The 22,312-nt window shown below is 42.3% G+C and overlaps 1 protein-coding gene across 1 annotated transcript in view; it reads right to left on the bottom strand.

The window, feature by feature from the left end:
- Window positions 1-22,312, bottom strand: part of FGFRL1 (fibroblast growth factor receptor like 1) — a 162,916-nt gene that overhangs the window by 2,576 nt on the left and 138,028 nt on the right. The window contains exons 4-6 of the mRNA XM_052681383.1: window positions 10,022-10,102; window positions 5,836-6,120; window positions 2,090-2,443 (exon numbers count right to left, since the gene is read on the bottom strand). Of these exons, the coding sequence (XP_052537343.1) occupies window positions 2,090-2,443; window positions 5,836-6,120; window positions 10,022-10,102 (720 nt within the window). The remainder of the gene's footprint in view (window positions 1-2,089; window positions 2,444-5,835; window positions 6,121-10,021; window positions 10,103-22,312) is intronic.

The following is a 22,312-nucleotide window of genomic DNA, read 5'->3' as shown; positions in this document are numbered from 1 at the left end:
TAAGAAAGGCTCCACACAGTATCTTTCACAGCTGCCTTCCCCCTAATCTCTGTGCTGTTGGCAGCCTGCACCTTCCTGAGCAGTCACTCTGGTTTCATAGCCTGATCTCTCGATTTATAGACCCCAGAGGAGTACTGGGCTAGGACCCCAGCTATCAAAGTCCCTTCCTAGATAGCTACCAGCTGTTGCTTTCAAAAGCCCTGAAAAATACCTAGGTGCACAGTTCAGCCTGCAGGGTGACATTCAGAAACTTAGAAAACCGCAGGCTATCCAAACAGCCCAGAATGTTATTTTCAAACATATATCACTTAACTTTCAAGCCTAACTTCTTTAAAATACTCATGTCTTTTTCTCTCCTTGACAAACAATTCAATGGCTAGTTTGAAATATTAAATATATACCATGTGGCTTCTTTGAAGTCAGGAGGACGTGTACTGCTGACCTCAATAGACAAAACTTTCATCCAACACTGGAAATTACAGACTAATTTAGTCTGGAGGGGACTCTGGAGGTCATCTGGTCAACCTCTTGCTCAAAGCAAGACAGGATCAGGGAAATGACCATCAGCTGACCACGAGAACAATAGTCTTTACATTGTTTGGCAGAAATCTGCTGGGCTAACTCAGAAGTGTTTTGATATTCAACCATACTATTCTTCTAAGCTGTCTATGTCAATTCTGCTAGATTTATGAGCAAAGTTCTGTTTTTCTAACTCATGGCCTTGCAACCACATTTTTGCTTCTGAGGGCAAGCTGGGTTCTCCTTCTCTGTTATTGCCAATAACAGCAGGACTGCGGGCGCTGGTTCTGGTATGAGGCCTCATTATAGTGCCATTCAAATCAATGGAAAGTCTCCCACTGATTTCAGTGGGAGCTGGATCAGGCTGTTGTAGTTTGGAAACTTCCAGAGGCTTTGAGTTATATCCCACCCACACAGCTTTCTGCTTTACACTGGCTTTCTAGTTGGAGTTTAGTCCTAAATCTAAGTGATGCAAAAGAAGGTGCTAAGGACGAATTGAATTTTTTTCTCTTACTTGGCAACATGCTGTCGGTGTCTAAATTCATGTTGCTGACTTTTGATGACTTCTAAGATGCAGAGTGTGGCAAGTATAGAGCAAAAGTAGCCATGGTAGCTTAGTTATAGGAGACATTTTTCCCACTACATACACACACAAAAAAACCAGTCCTAATACTCTGGGAGAGTTTATGGTCTCTGTCTCTTACTGATATCTTGACCAGTGACATCGCATTAGATCTGACAGCTAAAATGTTCTGATACTGGCTCCAGCCCCTGCATTTTCTTATCTGTGTTGGCCTTGTGCAGGTAAAGGGACGAAAAAGCAGAAGGATTTTTGTTATAAAGGTGGTGGTTCTAAAGCTAGATTCACGTGTCCAAATGAGGCAGAAGGAGATTCTCCTTTCAATAAAAATATTTATTGGGCAAAACTAAATGAAGTAAATGATAAAGTGAAGATGGTGTGCCTGAAATACACAGGATATAGCCTCAGCTGGACACAGACACCAGCTCTGAGGCCTGCGGAGAGCAGGAAGCAGCCGTGAGTTTGGTACAACGTTCCTCAGGGGATCTTTGGGTAAGAATTTAACTAATCAATCATTCCCTCTTTCACATTCATTCATTTCCTTTTCTTGTGACCAGGACAGTTTTTATTCTTCTCTCCTTTTATGGGCTTGCATCATTGTTTTCTTTTACCAGTAAAGCAATACAAGTAAGAACAAGAGAAAGGAGAAATGTCAGGGAATAGGGCTGCAAATTGTGCTGCTATTCAGTCCCCCTCTCACCTCCTGCACCCTCTTGCTGAACCCTGTAACTGCAGTATGATTTCCAGATCCTGCATTGTATTTCACCCTGCTGGAATTGTTGATCCCCATGGATGGGAGAAAAGGAACCATCAGCAAGAGAAATTCAGCAGGGGCTGATTTAAATCAGGGCTCACATATTCTTAGTAGAATTGGACTAGCTTAAATCAGCACAGCATCACTGAGGCTCATAGAGAACAACAGGTAATGCATTACTAAATACCAAAACATAGGATACTGATTCAGACTGGGGAAATAAAAGCACAACCCACCTGGCAGGACTGTGAGAAAAGCACTGCGAAAACTGTAGCCCATGGTGTTTGCCCCTAAGCAAATGTACATCCCTGCATCCTCTTCCTTGGCTCGAGTAATCATCAGTTTGTTCAGGTAGGAGCCATCAGGACGGGACCAGACCTCCCCTGTGGGTAGCACAACAAACTTCTGTCCCCCGACATCAATGGTAGAGTTGTACTTGCTCTCTGTGCCATACTCCACCCGCTTCAGCCACTGGATGACAGGTTTGACATCACTGCGGACTTTACACTGGAACGATGTGGTCCCACCGTAGTCTACCGTTGTGTTGACGGGGTGTGTCCCTGTCAGGATGGGCTTGGATCTCGTTCTCTCTGCACAAAAACACAAGGAGCTCCATGGAAAATGGGGTTTGCCAACCTGATTAACTCGTGATTCCAGAACCATTGCAAAAAGATGTAGAATGCATGCAAAAAATTGTCTAATCCAACTCTCTGCCATACAGTAGGCTGAGATCTCAGCTGAATTTCCCCAGTCCCATTTCCCAGGCTGCAACTATGAGAAAGAGCTAAAAGAGGTCATCCTTCCTTATACTCCCACTAAAACATATCTCAGGAAATGCATCCCAGCAAGATGCGATCTTAATGATGTACCTGCACCTACAGAATGTTTGAAAGGTTGCAGAGGAATATAAATGGCTTGAAATTAGCCAAAAGAATAAAACACTTTTGGGATTAAATTTGAACAATACAGCAGGTCTGAATGTGAATTAAGTGGTTTATCTAACTGTAAATGTGTGATTCCAATGATGTCTTATCAATGTCTTATCAATGTCTTATCAATTATCAGTAGAACTATCTGAAGGGAAGATGTAAAGAAGACAGAGCCAGGCTCTTCTCAATGCCAAGAGGCACTGAGCACAAACTGGAGCCCAAGAGCTCCCTCTTTCCATCAGGAAGCATTGCTGTGGGAGCTGCCAAAGCACTGGTACGGGGACCAGAGAGGATGTGGGCTCTCCTCCTTGAGGATTTCCAAAAGCTACCTGGACATGGGGCTGGGCACCTGCTCAGTGGGGGACCCTGATGGAGCCAGAAGGACCCAGAGGTTCCCCTCTCATCCATGCTGTGATTCTGTGTCTTTTATCACTGCCTCTGGTAGGGTGTAATTTACAAGGGCTTTTATTTTTTTAGATCAGATTATTTGCAGTATGAGGCTACCAACAGTTTGGATACAGGAACTTGGGGTAAGACATGTTCCTTCTCCTTTTGGTCTTTCCAAATATCTCTTAAAGACAAAAAAAAAAAAACAGATGGGAAGAAGCCCCTTCCTTCACAGATTGTCTATCAGCAGTGAGGGTAGACTGTGGATTTCTCACATCTTTGCTTTGGGAATCCCTTGGGAGCAGTCTGTCACCTTTCCTGCTGGGTCTGGCATATGTCCATGGGATCAAAACTCTACTGGATGTCATCCCACACCATGTCACCACTGCTGGGCTAGAGCAGCTGAAGCCACAGGCACCACCAGTGCAGAAAATCTTGCATCAACCTCACCTATCATCTGCTTTTATTATTCCTTTTTTCAGTCTAATTGTCCACACACTCACTGTGAAGTAACATTTGTCAAGTAATAAGCCTTTTCTAGACAATGGCAAAATCTTCCATTTCTCACTCAAATTTTGTTTCACGTCTCAGCTAATGAAGGAAACAAGATGGTAGGAAAGGAAATCAAACACAAAAGTTCACAAGACCATGCTTTCCAGCATGATCATAAGCCATAAGTTGTGTCAGTATAACGTAAAATCAAAAGAAAACTAAATTCCTGATTCCTAGGAATATTAGGATCTTATTTTGGTGGCAGCATCACAGAAACAAGCACAAGGATTTACTGAAAACTTCTTTCCTAAGCACAGAGAGAAATGATGGTATCACAGTGGGTGGTAACTGCTGGCAATCATCAACCACTTTTGAAGGCAAAACACTGCTGGATTGATCGTGTAACACAACAGCTCCCACCAGCACAGGCTTTGAGGTGACAGCAAGGAACAATGGACCCTCATTCAAAAAAGTCAGGATACTGTCAACAATGAGAGCTCTAAAGATGTGCCTGGGAAACAAAAATACCACCAGGGTCTCCATAGGACTACAAGCAGAAATCACAGCTGGAGAGACTGAGACTCAGATAAGTAGGATGGGTTTAGGAGTGGAGGCTCAAGAAGAAAAAAAAAAAAAAAAAAGGAGGAAATTGAATAAAACCTGAAATACTCCACAGAATGATGTTAAAAATAGAAAGACGTCTGAAGGCTGCTTAATGCCCTTATCTGCCTGACTCTGGTTCCAGCTTTCGTTACTGTTTTCACTCCTAGCCAGCAAAAGCTAATGAAAACAAAGGTTACATACATCTTTAAGTTGATAAAAACCAAGATAAACAGGGACACAGAAAGGGGTTTGTTCCTGGTGCTGTCTGGTTTTGATGAAGTGAAAATGCCACAGCTGCCATTAGGATGGGGCTTGATTCATTTCCCTGTCTCTGCTCCTGGTTTTAGTGTAAACATATGTTTTTACTGTCTCCACACAGCTGCATCTTTATCAAATCCAGATGTCTAGCAGGTTTGTGCCTTCAGAGCCCAACAGAGCTCCCCACATGTGCTTTTAATTCCTGTTATTCTAGAGAAAGGACTTATCAGAGACCAGATCTTTACCTTTAAGAACAATCTTTCACACTGGGATAAACTTTCTCATGCTAAAACACATGCACAGACGGACAAACAACATGCTTTCCATGTGGCTGGAAATAGCCCTTCGTGCCGCTGCTCCTCATTAATAAAGGATATTGTATCTTCCCCCACTCTGCTCATCTTCTTCTTCAGCTGGCTGTTCCATAATCATTTCCATGACAGTTTATGATGATGCCATAGACAAGGCGTGATGATTTAAGAATAAGAGTTCTACTCTGGTCGACTTAGGTAGCTTTGAGTATAATTTTCTTCAGTAATAATAGGGGAAACAGGAGATTAGAGGCCAAAAATCAGAATATTAGACGGTAAGTGGAGCAATTTACTCTACTACATCACAAAGTAAGGTAATCCCCCACAGCTCATCTTCTAAGGGCTGAGACTGAAGATACACACAGGACTTCGGTGGAATTTTAAAATTTTCTTAGCATCTCATTTGTATCCACCTGAACTTTCGTATGTCTAAATGCTTTTAAAAATCTGACCCTAAAGCCGTGTCTGGCTAATCAATCTAGTCATAAGATTTCTGCTCATTCCCTTGGGAGATTTCTCTAATGAAGTGAGTCTCTTATTACAGATGTCTAGTGTAACTTTTCAGTTGCTTGGTTTCACTTCACTCTGATAAAGTAATCTGGACCATCCTAGTATTTCCACCCCTCCTCTATGGCCCTCTGTGAAGTGTCTTCTTGGTAAGTTCTCATTTTGCACTTAAACTGACTGTCAGCGGTATGGGGTTGAATTGGTCAGTTGTGAACTTATGCCATGTGAGTGATGTCAGAGATGACAGTTTCCTGAGAGTTTCTCTTTATTAAGGAACTTCTAAACTGTATTATTAACACTCTGTCTTTTTTGGATGTTAGGTTTATTCTAGTTTCAACAACATTTTCTCTGATGGTTCCTGTTGGTATTTCTAACACTTACCCAAGTTTATATCCAGCTGTCAGCACTACATCCTCAAAACCATGCTCTCTAAACTCAGCCAGCCCCCTTCTGATAGCTCCCTCCCTCCCTTTCCACCATAGAGGCTGCACTTACGGATCACTTCAACTTTGTAAGTCGCATTGATCTCCCCAACTTTGTTAAACACTCGGCAGGTGTATTTCCCACTATCCTCTGGCTTCAGATTCTTCAGGTTCAGTGTCCACTTCTTCTTCTTGTTCTCCCCAGTCTCATGGGGCATGAGGGGCTTATTGTCCTTCAGCCACGTGATGTCAGGCCGTGGGTTGCCGCTGGCCACACACTTCAGACGGATGGAGCTGCCGACAGGACGGGCGATGACTCTGCGTCTCATCTTTGCAGGCTGGGTGAACCTGGGCTGGGCTGCAAAAGGCATGAGCAATTGACTCCAGTGAGCAAAAGGCATATAAAGCAGGATGCTACTGTCAAACATTATGGCCAAATTTTCTCAAGAGGCACTCAGCAGCACCATACAAGACATCTCATATTCCAGCTCATATAGAAAGCACTATCCAGTCTGATGCAGTCGAGTGTCTAGAGGACTGCTATGAATACATTAGCCTCATGCATGGAATAACCCCAGAATTCCTCAGTGTCCCTAAGGCAACTGAGTCAAAGAATCTCACGAAATAATACTAGAATCATGCTAAAGGCAAAATGTGACCCCTCAATCACATTATAATTGTTAACATATTCTATGCCAGAAATGCAAGACCTTAGCTAAGAACAAACAAAAAAGCCACAGATTCCTGTTAAGCTGGCAATTTTCTCAGTCTTTTGGTTGTCACTTATAGCTTCATTTTTTGAAGACGTTTTTGCCTCTTAGTTCTCACTGGCTTTTGTGGAACTTGGGAAGGGTCAACAACTTTTCAAACTGTAACGCAGTCTTAGAAGTGAGCAAGAAATTTGAACAATCATCTGAACTAAAAGGCATCAGATCCACTGAGTATTAACTTACGTAGCATTCATGTTGAAAGAGCCAAAGGAATCACACAGAATCACAGAATCACAAGGTTGGAAACGACCTGCAAGATCATCTAGTCCAACCACCCTCCCATTCCTATCAGTACCACAAGCACTAAACCATCTCTTGTAGCTCCTCATCCAGGCACCTCTTGAACACTACCAGGGACGGCGACTCCACCACCTCCCTGGGCAGACCATTCCAGTGCCTGACCACCCTTTGAGAGAAAATGTTTCTCCTAATATCCAACCTAAACCTCCTCTGGTATAACTTCTGGCTGATTCCTCGGGTCCTACTATTTGCCTGGGAGAAGAGGCCAGACCCTTTTGCACCACAACCTCCCTTCAGGAAGTTGTAGAGTACAATGAGGTCTCCCCTGAGCCTCCTCTTCTCCAGACTGAACAATCCCAGCTCCCTCAGCTGCTCCTCATAAGACTTGTGCTCCAGACCCCTCACTAGTTTCATTGCCCGTCTCTGGACACGTTCCAGGGCCTCAATGTCTTTCTTGTAGTGAGGGGCCCAAAACTGAACACAATACTCGAGGTGCGGCCTCACCAGTGCTGGGTAGAGCAAACACAACACATGGAAACAAACAAAATACATGGAAATATACAGTAAAAGAAAACTTGAGTCAACCTAATGTCCATCCATCCCCAGTACTATGAAGCAATATCTGCTGATGGAGAGAATCATGGGATAAGATAAAGTTACCCTGATTTAGGATCGAAATAACTAGTATTCCTAGAAACAGTGACAAGAACACCAGAGAAATGTGAGGTCCCTCACCTGGCAAAATCTAGAATTTATGCCCTCAGATTTGGATTAGATAAGAATTCCAGAAGAAAAGAAGTGGTATGAAGATGCTTGGTAGCTTTAGTAATACTGGTGAGGATCTTCCTATAAAATCATGAGTTGGTCTAATTAATCAGTAGAAAGAAAAAATGCTTTGCTTTGCATGCTTTTAAGACACTTAATGCTATATGATTTGTTGCAAGGCAAAAGCTTGAAAATCCAAAAGAAATTACAGCTTTTCTTGTATTTCCTTTCTTTGCTTGGAGAAAATGAAAAACAGAGAATGATTGGCCATTGGCTTGGACATGCCCATCAACCACTGCAATTAACGATCCACAACATCAGTAGAACACAGCACATCAAAGCAAGCTGAGAAGGTTGTACTTCAGATATTGGGGAAGTCTGCTACAGGTGGGACTACCTACTATAGAGTCAGCCCTGCTGCCCAGCAATGGGCAGAAGCTCCAGGATGTGCATTATAGTGGAGAATTGATGGATGGAGGAGGTTAGTTTGCAGCTTCCTCTCTCCATGCATCTGCAAATTGCAGCCATTGCCCTCCGAGGTCTGTGACCCTGTCCCCTGGTGCTCTCACCCACCTGCAGCCTTGACCTACAGATCTTCCTCTCAGAAGAAGACACCCTTTGGCATTCCCCTCTCTTGGAGTCTCTTTCTTTAGGAGAAACCATCTGCCTCTGCAGCCTCCTCTTGCCCTCCTTGACTGTCATTTTGGGTCCCAGCCATTTCATGTTATTTCAAACTCTTGCTGAGAAATGCTTTGCTCTCCATACAGAGACTTTCATGTGTAATCTAATGAACTGGAGCAACTCTGGCTCTGAGAATCCTTGCCATGACAGCTGAGCAGCAAGTGTGACATACTAACCTGCACAGCTCCTGGTGCGTAAATAACCCCCTGCACAGCTCCTCCTGTGTAAATTTCTGGGTATTCCCTTGAGGATCTGCTGCAAGAGGAGGCTCCCTTCCACCAAAACAACTGGCCTCTAGAGGGGAAATTAACCCCATAAGGGCTGAATATTAGGAATGACTGCAAGGTCAGGCCTTTCCCCTCACCCTTTCCTGCTTCCACAGCAGTATTTTGGGACATGATCTCTGTGTTCAGTAAGAGTGGTGCAAAAGAGAAACTTTCTCCCCTTAAGCAGACCTATAACATTTCTGTATTTTTCTTCTGCTCTGATTCCCATAAATCTGTCTGAAGTTTTGCACTCATCTCTCATGCAACGTTGTTCAGATACACACTAAGCTACAAGTAAAGCTAAACTTGTTTGGCTCTTTCTCGTTCTGTTTAGGGAAGGTTAAGTGATTATGCGCTCTCAAAAGCTACTCTAGCCTGCATGCAATATGCTGAAATCAGATCCCATTTACACAGCCCTGAATGCTTCCTTGACAAAAGCCTGAATTGGACGAGTTTAGAAAGGACAGTTGACAAAAAAGGAGAAAAAGACAGACACACACAGAAGAGAGAAAAAGAGGCTCAACAATCACAAAGGAGATGGAGAGAGAAGCAGCACTGTGAGACAGAAAAGGTCTCCTTTGAATTTGTGCTGGTAAATGTCCGTCCCCAGATCTGTACCATTTACAGAAGTTTTGCTTGTTGGAGTGCCAGAGAAGGTCATTACAAAGTGCCCCTGTATTATTTATACTTCATTGCTTGTTCTCTTCCACATCGCTTGGTGTTTGCTTCATAAACATGAACAGCACATTTGTACAGTATAAATTATGCCAAGCACAAGATCAAGGGAAAACATGAGCAGATAGGGACAAAGAAACAGTGTTGTGCATGGGTTTCTTGCTGAAACCTGTTTACCGTGAAGGTTCAAGCTAATGAAAATGAAATGAAGCAGAAGGTTATGAGCACAAAGAGCTGGGAAGGAGTACAGCTATCTCATCTCCCTGGATAACATCCCGAGATGCATGGATTAGTTCCAAAGGCTCCTGTCTATTATTGCTCCTACAAATCTAGGTGATTAGCTAAAACATGCAGTCTGCTGTGATCTGCCATGTATACCTCCACATAGTGATAGTGCTGCTTCAAGCTTTCCTGATGCTTAGAAATCATCCTATGTACTAATAATATGTACAGAAATAATCCTATGTACTACCAAGCACTGAAGTACTTTCAGATCTTTAGGATAAGAGCTCAGTCATTTGTGGGATAATGAGGACAGGGGTATCTGTCTTTTCCTACTCTTGTTGGGCAGGCGCTTTCCCCAGTGATTTCCTTCCACAATGGTAGCTAGATGGCAAGCTGGGGCAATCACCAAGTTTCCTCTCTCACTTCTCCAGTGCCCAAGACTCTGCAAACACCAACTGCAACTTCGCTCATTCTCTTCCTGAAACCCACAGACACACACTGACTGTTTATTATTTGAGCATCTGCAGGGAGAACTCACTCCATTTGCTCTGCCTTTTCCTTTCTTTCTGCAACTGAGAAACATGCTGTGTGAACAACACTGAACAGGAACAGAAGGAAAATACACACTGTTCCTTACCCCATTGCTTCCCAGAATGATCTTCATATTCTCCATTAGAGCCTTCAGGTGTCTGGCTGTTCTTTCCTGAGCTGGTGTCATCTGCAACAGAGAGGAAAGTGAAGATGTTAGGAAGATCTCCTGCAGTGCAGCAGTGTGATGAAGGGAGTTTGCATTTCCTCCTGCAGGCTCCGTGAAGCTGAAAGGCACTTGACATACATTTGGCATTCATATCCCAGCATGTACAGCTTAGCCAGTTTAGTAAACAATTTAGTTGCTGCTTTATGAGCTTTTTGGCAAGCAACCAAAGCAATGGGAGATTAATCAATGTTTCCATTAATAGCTAACAAAAGACTCTTTGTTTATGTTTACAGGTTGCCATTCTCTAGGAGGAGCCGATCTATTGTACCTTCTATGCAAATAATGGTATAAGTCAAAATTACAGATAATTAAACCTGGGAGGTGGTGAAGGCTTATGTGATCAGTAACACAGAGAGCACAAGCAATGGAATTAGGGCCACTAATTTGCCTTTCAGTTTCCATACAAAATCAGGAAAGCAAGCAGGTTTGCTGAGGGGTCAAATGAGCCCTCAAGGGATATCAAACACAAAGATAGGGCTGGTCAAAGCATGGAAAAGTTTTATGTATACATGTATGTTTAAAAAAAAAAAAAGAAATTAAGGCTGCCCATCCACCTATAGCAATGATACAGCTCTTTGCCCCTAATCACTTCCTATTATTGGCACAGGCTGCTCAGGGAGGTGGTGGGATTACCGTCCCTGGAGGTGTTCAAGAACCTTAGAAATGTGGCACTGAGGAACATGGTCAGTGGGCAAGGTGGGGATGTGTCAGTGGCTGAGCTTGGTGATCTTAATTGTGTTTTCCAACCTTAATGATTCTATGATTCTAAGTGTGTGTAATAAAGCCAGAACTAAAGTCTTCATCTCTGTGAGGGCAACTTGGTAGGCAGAGAGAGGTCAGAGGAAGGCAGGATCTACCTTAGTAAGAACTAGCAGAACTACCTCTATAGCAGTGTAAAATGCCAGCAAGAGAAGTGGAAATGCCTAAGCTAAGGAATGAATCCCTCTGAATGCTCAGCTCCTCAAACTCATAAGAAAAAATAATTCAGGCAAAAGAGAGAAAATTCTTTACTAATCTCTGCAGTGGAGAGAAAAAGCTCTGTATTTTTTTAATATTTTTTTTATAGAGAGTTGTATATGCAAAACGTGCAAAGAGTAGAACTGTTCTTCATAGTTACTTCAGAAGATGAAATGGGCTTAAACAGTGGCATATAAACCTGCATGTTGGCTTTGTGAGTGAAGTCCATAGCTATAACCCCATCCTCAGCCCAGTTTCCATTAGTTTGGAAAATCACCCTGTCTCCTCAACATGGGGCACTTTATGCTACCACATGGTTGGCTCTCGTTTCCTGCTGTCTCTTAAGCAGCGAAGCTGCAGTGCCATAAGGGTTTGTCTCCCCTCACCCCTGGCAGATTTTTCTCTTCTCCTCGTGGTGACTTCGGCACGGTTCCCCCCAGAGGTATGTGCAGCTGTCACTTCGAGGGGTAAAGAAAACTTTCAGGGCCGCAGCACGCCGTGCCCTTGCTCCAGCAGCTCGCTCTGGCCGCCCGCCCTGTCCCACCTCCCTCACCCTTCGCCGTCCCTGGAATCCCAGAGGCTTTCCTGGCTGAGCAGTGGGGAAGCAGCGTGAAACGCAGCCACGCTCAGCAAACAGCCTTGGCAAACTGAACGCAGGCAGTACAAATTTACCCATTATATATGGTGGCTTGCTTATGATGGATTGCGTCCTTTCAGTTAAAATGCTGAACGGATTATTTTCTGGTGCTTGTACAATTTTTCTCATAAATACCAGTTGGGCTGTGAATGAAATTCTGGATGCTCCATGGCAGAGAATTTAGTAAATCCTTTAGTACCATTATAAAAATGTATTGGGTAATGAAGAAGAAATGAAAAGTATGGTCAGAGATGTAGGAATCCTGCACACTGTTAAGCTGCTGAATATCTTAAAAGTGGCTAAGGCCTTTAAGTGGTGATGTCCCGTCAGTTATATCTTAATCCTCTCCAGCTCAGTGTACAAAGAGCAGGGCAGCCTCCCTTGCCTCCTGCCTCATGTTACAATATGTCAGCCCATGTGCACTCCTCCTGCCTGCACACCAGGACCGACTGGCATCCTCAACACCTCTTGACATGCTGCCAAGCTTTTGATGTCCATAAAATTGCCCTGAATCTGTTTGATCTTTTGAAGATGCCTCTTGGGTTGTTATCCTACCAAATCCCAAACTTGCAGAGTAACTTACCAAACCCACAGAAAATCGTTTTGGGGGAAGAGATTGGGATAGCTCATGTCACCACAGTGAGCATATGAAACAAATACTTTGGCAGGGTAGCAAGAAGTAGCCACATGCATTTAGGTTTGTTGGTTTAGATCCACTGGAACCAGTTTCATGCTTGTTAGGAATGTGGCAATGTTAACAACAAAACATAGCAGAAGACTTAGGTGGAGTGGAAATGTCATAAACATGGAAACTTGTGTAGAATAGAACTACTCCTCCTTCCCAGACCCAGAGGTGCACAATGGGTGAGGGGATGCTACTGAAATCTCTGTTCCAGCTGCAAGAACTGCAAGAAAACCTGAGAACTGCGAAAAAAAAGAGAAAAAAAAAATCTGATTTATGAAATACTGGATGGAACTCAGCAAAGCTGATTTGGGAGTGATTCCTTGAAACAAGGGAATCTCAGTGCAAGCTTAGAAGTGTGAGCAAGCCAGGAGAACAGCCAGTAATATAACAATAAAGCATTAACCTGGGATGAGAGTACCCCAGGGTCAAGTCCTTCTGCTGCATTCACAGTCGCATTTGAACCTCCTCTCCCACACCTTGGGTGAGTGTCTTAAGCACAGAACTGTGGTACCAGAGAGCCAAAACGAAGCGCATTATTTAAAAAGTGGAACAGAAAAGCAGGAGATAGATGTCTCAGGAGCAATCTTCTTATGGATGAGCCCTGTTTGATTCAGATATATTGATGAGATTTGACTTCCACCTGACACAACCACATCCAAGTTAGCATTGCTTACATAAGAAGTGTCTGTTCTTCCCTGTTTTGAAGAATTTCCTTATTAGACAGAGATTGGGCCTCAGAAAACAAGTCTCATTCAAATATATATGATCAGCATGTAAAGAATGAATTGGTAACCAAAATCATGAATCTTAGCTATATTCAAAAATGACCTAATAAACTGATTGCTTATTCAAACTTTTGTCACTTCCCACAGAGGCAGCCAGGTCAGGGTGATAAGAACACACACAAAAAATCCAGAAGCAGCCAAAGGGCAGTGAAACCAGCTATGCACCAGGGCCAGCCTTGCTGCCAGCAGATTACTGCAAGAGGCAGTGCTAAGAAGGATGAGCTGATGAAGTTTCCTACGAGCTCCCTTTTCCGTGACCTATATTGGAAGGTCATCCTGTGCTGGACATCTTGGACACTATCACAGGGTTAGGAGAGCAGCCAGTTGGAAGACTAAGTGGAAAACCTGCCTTGAAAAATAATCACTGACTAATTTTATGTCACGAGTATCTTGGGGGTAGGAAAATACATGCTGTGCACATGATTTGGGTGTCCTCTCTCTACAAGCTGTTTTTGTGGTGTTAGAAAGCTTGAATAATTTGTCAAGAAACCTTAGGTGGAAGATTCCCATATCAGGTCAGGTGACGAACTATCGTATTATGTCAGGTGATAAACTTGGAGACAAGGGACAAACCTATGTAGCCCCCTTCCCCTCCAAGTATCACACCTGGCCATTAAATGTTGGGTCAGAATGGGTCCAAAGGCACCCAGTTGTTCAGGAATGCCATCCCAGTGCTGCCCCCCAGCTGCTGCCCCCCAGGATGTTGTTCCAAGTTAGCTCCCAGGTTGAGATGCCACGGGTTGGTATGGGCTGGGGAAGTGTTGGGTGTTGGGTGGGGTGAAAGGGGGATCGTGAGCTTGTTTCTGTATGAGATTTGATGCATCTGAAAGTACGAAGCCTCGGCTATCAGTGCTGACGTCATGGCCAAATTGCTCTTTCACACTCCAGAAAGCATGATGCTCCGTGTATATTGCCTGTCATGTGTCCTCCTGGTTGATTTCCTTTCACAAAACAGGCTAGATTTCTTCAGACAGGAATTTCTGTATGTAACCCCATCAGCTGACAAATGGGATCCTATGGGACAAAGAGCGCCATATAAGCAGAGTATGGTTACCATTTATTACCACAGCAGAATTGTTCCACTGACTCTTAAAAGTTAAAACAAATGGAAAATTCTGCATAATGATCTGACTCCAAGAGGAGCTGATGGGAAATACTCACAGGCTGTTACTGAGCCAGGATCAAATTTTATTTACCCACAGACTTCGTGGGGAGGCTTCATGTTCTAGCTGAATGGGCATGACTTGTTTTCAGACCAATACCATGTTCTGAGCACCCATCCCCAAGTCAAAACATCTCAGTTTTTTATGAAGCAAAACTCTAGCCATAATGTTTCTCTATGATTCACAAAGTTGCTTTAATTTGTTATAATGCAAGGCCAGTCTCTGCTCTGACTTGATGTGACCAGCTTTGGAGCCTTTGATGTCAGAGGCCTTGAAAGCCCCATTTCGCAGATGAGCCAGCTTTGCATAAATAAACAAAGTGACCTCTGAACTGGAGCCTGAGACGGGAACACACTTCAAAGCCCTAGGGGAGGCACTGGGGGGCTAAAGGGGGGAGGGGGGAAGGGGGCAACAGGGAATGAAGCGATCAGCATGCATCATTAAGGCAGCCCCTACTCAACACTCAACTGCTGCCCAACAAGGGGTGCAAATGAGGGAGGGAGTGAAATGAGGGGGAAAGTGATGCAATCCAGTCAGGCTTGAACAATTAGAATGAGGCCTTTTCTCATGGATGAATGAAAGGGATCTCTCTGAACTCCAGCTTTAGGTGCTCTCTCTCGCACTTACTTAGGGGCACCATATTTGCACATGGTGTTTGTGCCCCAACTTTGCTGCTGCAGAAGCCCAGTAAATGATAAACTTACAGTTGGCTGTGGATGGTGGGTCTTGGGCCTTCCTTGCAGTTAGATCAGAATTTGTTATCATGAACTTAACCGTAAAATTAAGGGGTGAGAATAGACCAGTAAGTGTTTGGACTCCTTTCCCAGTAGTCCTGGCAGCAGACAAGATAAAGAACTTAGAAGAAAGCAAGTACAATCTGAAAAAGTCTGTATCTACAGTTTATCTCAGATAAATTCAGGATTTCCTGTAGTACTGTCTGAAATTTAAAGGGAAACACAAAGGTAAGATCATTCTGTTTTACTGAGCCTCCTGCTATCCTAACAGGTTCAACTGATGCCCACGTAAATGGTCCATGAGGTATGCATGTAGACAGGCAGTAACAACTTTATCACAGGGTTTGCAGGGATTAAGGCACTTGCTTTCCCCAGATCTCCTTAATGCAGACTAACACTCCAGGTTTCACTTAGAATTTCAGCTGGTATTAACTCCCAATGGTCAGAGAAACGAGTACCAGACTACTGGATGGTGCATGATTTCAACCTGAAAGCTACTTATGCCAGCTTCCAGGATTTCATCACTTGCCTTGTGATATCTGGGGATTCTAAAGAACTTTGATCCTGGCATGAGATTGCTTGAGAATTTCAGGGCTTGTTTGTTATTGATTTGCAGTCTGTGACTGCAAAGAAGAATTCTGCATAAATGTACCTGAAGACTTGGAAGGAAGAAAACATTGATTTTTGAGATCTTGTGACCTTTTTCATTGCCTCGTGTTTTTTTGTTTTTGTTTCTGAGGCCTGGATTATGCATTTAGGTCTCCTGAGTCTAGTGATCCATAGGTGAATTCAAAGCCTGATTTGAAATCACAGCAAGGATTAAAAAGCAAAATTTGTATCTCAGCTAATCCTGAATTTACTCACATCACTAAGGTTTAATTTAGCAAGCTTTCTCTCTGAACACTCCTTTATGCTAGAGTCAGATAGGAAAAAAATCCAATGAATTCATCCCACTAACATAAACCTGGTTTAAATCTTAGGTGGTATTTTGAATATTTTTTCATAGTTCCTCCAGCAACCCTTCATTTCATGCTTGCCACTCCTTAACCTGCCTACTACTATATTAACAGTGTCATCCACTGTATTAACAGTGCTGATGCTATGAAAAGGCAGGAAATGTGTTTAGAATTTATTTGGAAGGGTGCAGTGAAAGCAAAGTGATCAGGAATTTTTGGAGCAATCAAAAAAAGTCTCCTGGAGGAAACCCCTTTCCTTGGGCCCAGCCAAACTAAACCCCTGAAGATGAAAAGGAAGAAACCCACTCAGAGGAGCGCATAGCCAAGGAACACTCTAGCTATTTTTATTTATTTTTTTTATTAAACAAAAAAATATATGTTACTGGCAGAGAATTTGCCTCTGTAATGGGCACTGTAGACTTTACTGCTTATTGCCTTTGGTTTCAGTAGGGCCAAAAATAACCAGAGCTATTGGTACTAGAATTTCCTGAATATTTAGATTATATATGTATAAAGTATGGTTTGTGCTAGTGGCTTTTTTGGTATTTTCATCTCTGGTCAAATTCATGGGAATTTCCATTTTAAAAAATTCATGGATTTCACTTCAGCCTCAGTACTAGGAGTTTCTCTATAAGCAAGATGTGCTGAAAAGAATCATTTGCAGCCCACCTCATGAATTCAGCAGGGACACCACAGGCTACAGCCTATAGCCTACAGCCCTGGCTAGGAAATGAGGACACCAAACTTCTGTCCCTTCCTACAATTCCACTTCTTTAATCTATACCATTCCTCATTGTAGATGACAAAGCTCTTAGTTGTTATCTATTGCTGCAACCCACATCTCAAGAGGTGAACATACATTAGGAGCTTTAAGACCAAAGAAAATAGAACCATTCTACAGAATAAAAGAAGGAGGGACTATGGTGTAGAATAAACATGACAGAGCCAGCTTATTTGATGTCTTGATATCAATCTAGCTTCAGGCACAGGCAAACCTATTCTGCTTCTCTGGACAGCAGCCCACAGGGAATCTAGCACTGCTATGCATGAGCTGCTACCAGCACCTGAGCTAACTCTTTTACCACCAATTCCTTCTTTATACAGCAATCCTCTGCTGAGTGTGCAATGTAGGCATATCCCCAAAGAATGCTGTGGTTTATAGTTTAAGCTTGATTTAAAAAACTTCGGTTTGGAAAGGGATCACATATTTCCTTAGAGAAGTAAATGTGTAAAGAGGAGAGATGGAATTTCAGAAAGAGTGGGCTATTTTAGGCACACGTAAAAGTATTAATGCACAAATAATGAGATGTGGAATGAAAGTATTTAAATTTCAGCATATAAGAGAGCTTCTCAAAAGGGGTATCTACTGGACTATGTCACCTAGAAAAATCAAAAGTTTATTTCCTTCAATTTTTGGAACATCTGAGATTTAAAATTGTAATGGTCTACCTATGGCTAAACTAGAGATTTTATGAATCCATTGGCAAATGTTGGATCATCTAGTTCCCAAAGCATGCTGTAGTAACTTCTCCATTGTATATAATTGTATGATCACTATAATTGTATGATCAGCAAGAACGAAAATGCTCAACAGAAAATGATGTTTATGACAAAAAGACCTTGAGGATCCAAAAAAATCCCTTTACTAGTGGCTGTATCCATACAGAGGAACTGCAGAGATGTTCTGAGCTCCTGATGAGATCTGCCCTGTGCATACCATGCTCATCTGTCCCCTTCGCTTCTCTGTACCTGGGTCAGGTTTTCACACACTTTAATTCTGCACCCCTCTTCCTCAACCACTTTCCATACTGCTGTAGAGGGAGAAGCCTTCCTGAAGATTGGGTTCTTGCCTTGCTCTTTGTGGCCCATTATTACCCACAGAACTCATTAAATCATCTGAGACATTCCCAGCCATGGAACATCTGCACACGAGGATGCTCAATCTACTGCTGTAACCACACAAAGAACCACAAGGGGCAATGGCTGGAGTCACTCATGGAACCACTGCAATTCTCTGACCTACCATTATGACAATTACAAAGGCAATCAGAGCCCTTCTGCCCCACAGACTTCTCCAGACACCAGGACCTCCCGCCTGCATCCAGGTCTCCATTCCACAGGAGACAAGAAAACAACTCTTCCTTTTTGTTCTTGTTGTTGTGGTTACTTTTTTTATCAGCATGCTACACCATACACAGACAGTAGCTCCCAGAGCTCTGCACCGCAGGCACCAGTCTGCGGTTAAGCTCTCGATCTACTGCTGGTGAGGATGAAAGGACAAAGAAATCAGAGAACAAGACAAGTGGTTAGGCTTCTGCCTTGTCACCAGCATTTTCTGGGCATGAAATAGCAGCACCAAGCAAACAGCAGTTACCAATCAACTCCTCCAGCCCTCGAATAACTTGAGAATATCTTCCAGTATTTTTAAATCATTACTTGTACCATGACAATACCAAGGATTTCTTAGAGACAGGTTCCCATTATATTAAATACTGCTCACACACAGAGCAAAAGACAGTCCCTGTTCAAGGTTTTTTGTCTCAGTACTGCAAGCATGGAGTGGATGCAGAGTATATTAAAGTTTGCCAATAATATTTTTTTTAGGCTGCAGTCATTCTGGCCTGCTAGGGGAATGATGAGGATTTCTCATCGATTCATAGAGTTGAGAAACTAAGTTTAATTTATACTATCAGTCAGTCCAACATCTGAATTTACAACAATTTTGTAATTACTTATATTAATGAATCATTTGTTACTTACCTTAAGTTTATAAAAATGGCATATTTCATTTGGTTTACTGTTGTCTGACAAGCACATATTTTTTAAATAGTCTCTCCTTTAGAAATCAGCATTCAAGTTAGGAGTGAGGAGGAGAAGGTTAGGTTGACATCTACCTCTTCTCCCTGAGTGCAAAGGGATGATGGAGGGGTCCTCAGCCATGTACAATGGGTGCCAAAAATGAGGTGGTATGAACGCTCCACCCAAGAACATTGGCCAAAATTCCATCTTCAACAATCCTAAACTGCTTAGGGCTGGGGGAGGGAGACATGCTACTAAAAGGACTAATGCAAGGTTAATGATAAGAAGATTACAGCAGAGCCAAGGATAAACTGCTAAGACTTGGCTCTCAGATTTGTATTTTAAATACTGCGCAGCTACTGTTCCTCACATAAAGTTACCTCTATCCTTCCCCTTCCTAGTAGTGCTGATTGATGTTCATTATTTCCTTTACTGAGATGTGTATGAACATCACTGATACGTACTGAATCTCCCTGAACTTTCATGTGGTCAAAACAGCCAGCTCCCAGAAATTTCCAGAGGGGCTGCTGGGAAAGAGAAGTCAGACATGTCAGTGATTGAGTGCAATAATTATTTTTAGATGGCATTCATGATCAAACAAAAATAATCAATCATACAGTCCTGACCCTTCCAAACACTGAGCTAATTCCTTGGTGTGGAATTACCTAATCCATCACAATGAACTGGGAATTGCAATTCTGAATGATACAGATAGGAATGTGGATCCAGCTGTTTCGTCAATGCCAGTATGAAAATTATTTAAACATCATTTTTGGGCTTGCATATTTCACAGTCTATTGGTGTAAAGGGAAAATATCTCCTATGGAAGAAAATTAAACATCCTATGCAGTAGAGCTATTATGAAAGGAAGCTAAGCCCCAGAGAGAACTGCTGCTTAACATCTTTGATGGGAAAACTGAGTCCCCTGTCTCTTTGCTTGAGGCAGAAACTCACACCTCATCAAGATCCATCAATAGCATATTAAGTTTAACTTTGATTTTAATAATAGCACCTGTATGCGTTAAAAGTGCTATGAAATGGGTAGAAGATGATGGTTTTCAACTGGACTTTAAAAGAACATAATGAAAAGGAGTGTTTAAGTTTTTAGTTATATGCAGTAAGACACAGAACATTGGTATGGAATCTTTTGCCTCAAGTTTCAGGAATAAAGAGATCTCCTATTTCACAAAACAGTCCACGCGTAATAAATAGGATTCCATAAATGATGTCATCTGCAACCATCATCACCTCAACAAGCTACAGGTCTCTGAGCAATACCAAATATCTTTCGATAAATGAACTTTCTAGAGGACACAAGTAAACTACTCAGATAGTATAAAAAAGGCATTGGAAAAAGTGGAGAAGAAAATCAAATTTTGGTAGTTTTTTGTGTTCAAGGTTGATTTAACCTTTGTTAACAAAATGATATGGAGCAGTGCAACAGCAATACAGCAGTGATGTAACCTTGGCTTTTCACACTATCACTCTCTGATCACTATAGTTTTCAGCATGAGAAGAAACTAAAAAAAACTGGAATTTTGGGTTCTGATCATGAAAATACAAAGTACCCTCAGTGCCTGACGATGTCAAACAGTCATTTGATATTCTCTCTAGGCTGTCAAATACATAATTTTATTACTTCTCCGTGATGTTCAATGAATGGTTGCATATATATCTGGTCATTGTCTGACTAATAATAGCAAGGAGCAAAATGTTACCACTTTCACAATTCTGTCCAAGAACAACTCTGGACAAGTGGCAATTTTGCTGGCTCCCAAAACAAATGGAATACTTGGCACCTCAAATAACATGAGGATTACAGTATATTACACTGGATAATTCTGGCCTATGTCTTGCCAGAATTAAACTTAACCTAATTACATGGAGTAAATTATAGCTTTCCATGTGGGGTAAAACACAAATTGTAAAAATGGTTGTTCCACAATTAACTCTATATTCGCAATGCTGTCATTATGAATTTCTAAAACATACTTCAAAACAATGACTGGTGTAGCACAGTCATTCCTGTGGGATGGAATTAACTTCTCTTTTGTGTTTTTGTGATTTATTGTTCATTTTTTTAATCCCTCTCTGAGCACATGACCCGCAGTGTAAGAGAACGGTGGCCAGAGTGCAACCAGAAAGGAACCACAGTCAGGAGCCATCTAACAATACATGCAAAAAAATTTCAGGTGCATTCAAAGGCATTTGGGTCTTTAGTCGCAGTTACTGCATTTTTTAGAGAGCGATAGTGCAGCTCTCCCCGACAGTCAGAACTGAATCTAGAGGCACAAGTCACCCGTGTCAGTGTGCTTCATACCCTGCACCTCTTTAAAAGACTTTGCTGAGATAAAGTAGCAAAGAATCTGCAGTAGTAAATCTATTTTGGGAATAGTTAATAGTCGTGAAGACCATTCAAACGCAATGAGAAAATGGAGTAGGTATGCTGTTCAAATCCAGTGGCTATGAATGAACCAGAGCTGGGTAGCACCAAATCAGAGTTGGCTGCCACCTATGACCTTGCCTAGATGATCCATAAAGAACTTTTTTCACCACCTCTGATATTTAGAAGCTAAAGCAGGTGCAGTTTATTGGCTTTCTATGTGAGTTACCCCATAAGGACCGATCCTGGAGAGCCACACTTCACTCTTAGGGTGCAAACAAGAACATTTAAGCTCTCATTCAAACTACAAAGAACCTATCCTACCTTAATCTGTGGGGAAAATATATTTATTTTTCACAACTAAACGGAGCTTTCTCCAAAACTTCTAAATACTTACTCTTATGAGTAGTGCATTTACATACCTTATTTTTCATGGCCATAATGTATACTGTTATTGACATTCTCATATGAATATTACACACTGAATGTATCCCACACGCTGCTGGCTATTTTAAACAACAGATGTGAGAGGATTTAAATGCCAATTTTAAATCTGCGCAGTTGATTAAAATCCTGTGAGCCATTCATAGATTGCCAGATATTCTATTTACATGTATTCCTCCTATGTAAAATTCTTCAGGGAATACTCTAGACCCTGGCATATGGCTTAGAATGATGTTAACTGATGTCAGAGATGCCACACAGACAACAGGCCGTATTATCCAGTTACATCTGTGCGTAAAATGCTTGGGGATTTTTTGATGGAAGGAGTTATGAATGTGTAAAGATGAGATGCTACATTTATGTCTCTCTAAATCCTGCTCGGAGATAACAAGCATCTCAAGTCCCATCAATACAAAACCAAGCACTTTTATGAATGCGTTTCATTGCATCCATGTGCTGTTATTCTCCGGGGTACTTACGACTTGTGGGTGAACCTTGAAAGACTATGGAAGATCAGCTTAAAAGGAGCACTTCAAGGCCAAAAATCACCAAAGCCTTGGAAATCGAAACCTTGTGAGAAGATCCTGTGTGAAGGCAGACTGCAGCACGCTCAGGGCTTACTGCTCAC

Source organism: Tympanuchus pallidicinctus, unplaced genomic scaffold (assembly GCF_026119805.1).
Source record: "Tympanuchus pallidicinctus isolate F22 unplaced genomic scaffold, pur_lepc_1.0 scaffold2, whole genome shotgun sequence".
NCBI lineage: Eukaryota > Metazoa > Chordata > Aves > Galliformes > Phasianidae > Tympanuchus > Tympanuchus pallidicinctus.
The sequence above is the reverse complement of the archived record's forward strand: the minus strand, read 5'-3'. Positions and strand labels throughout refer to the sequence as shown.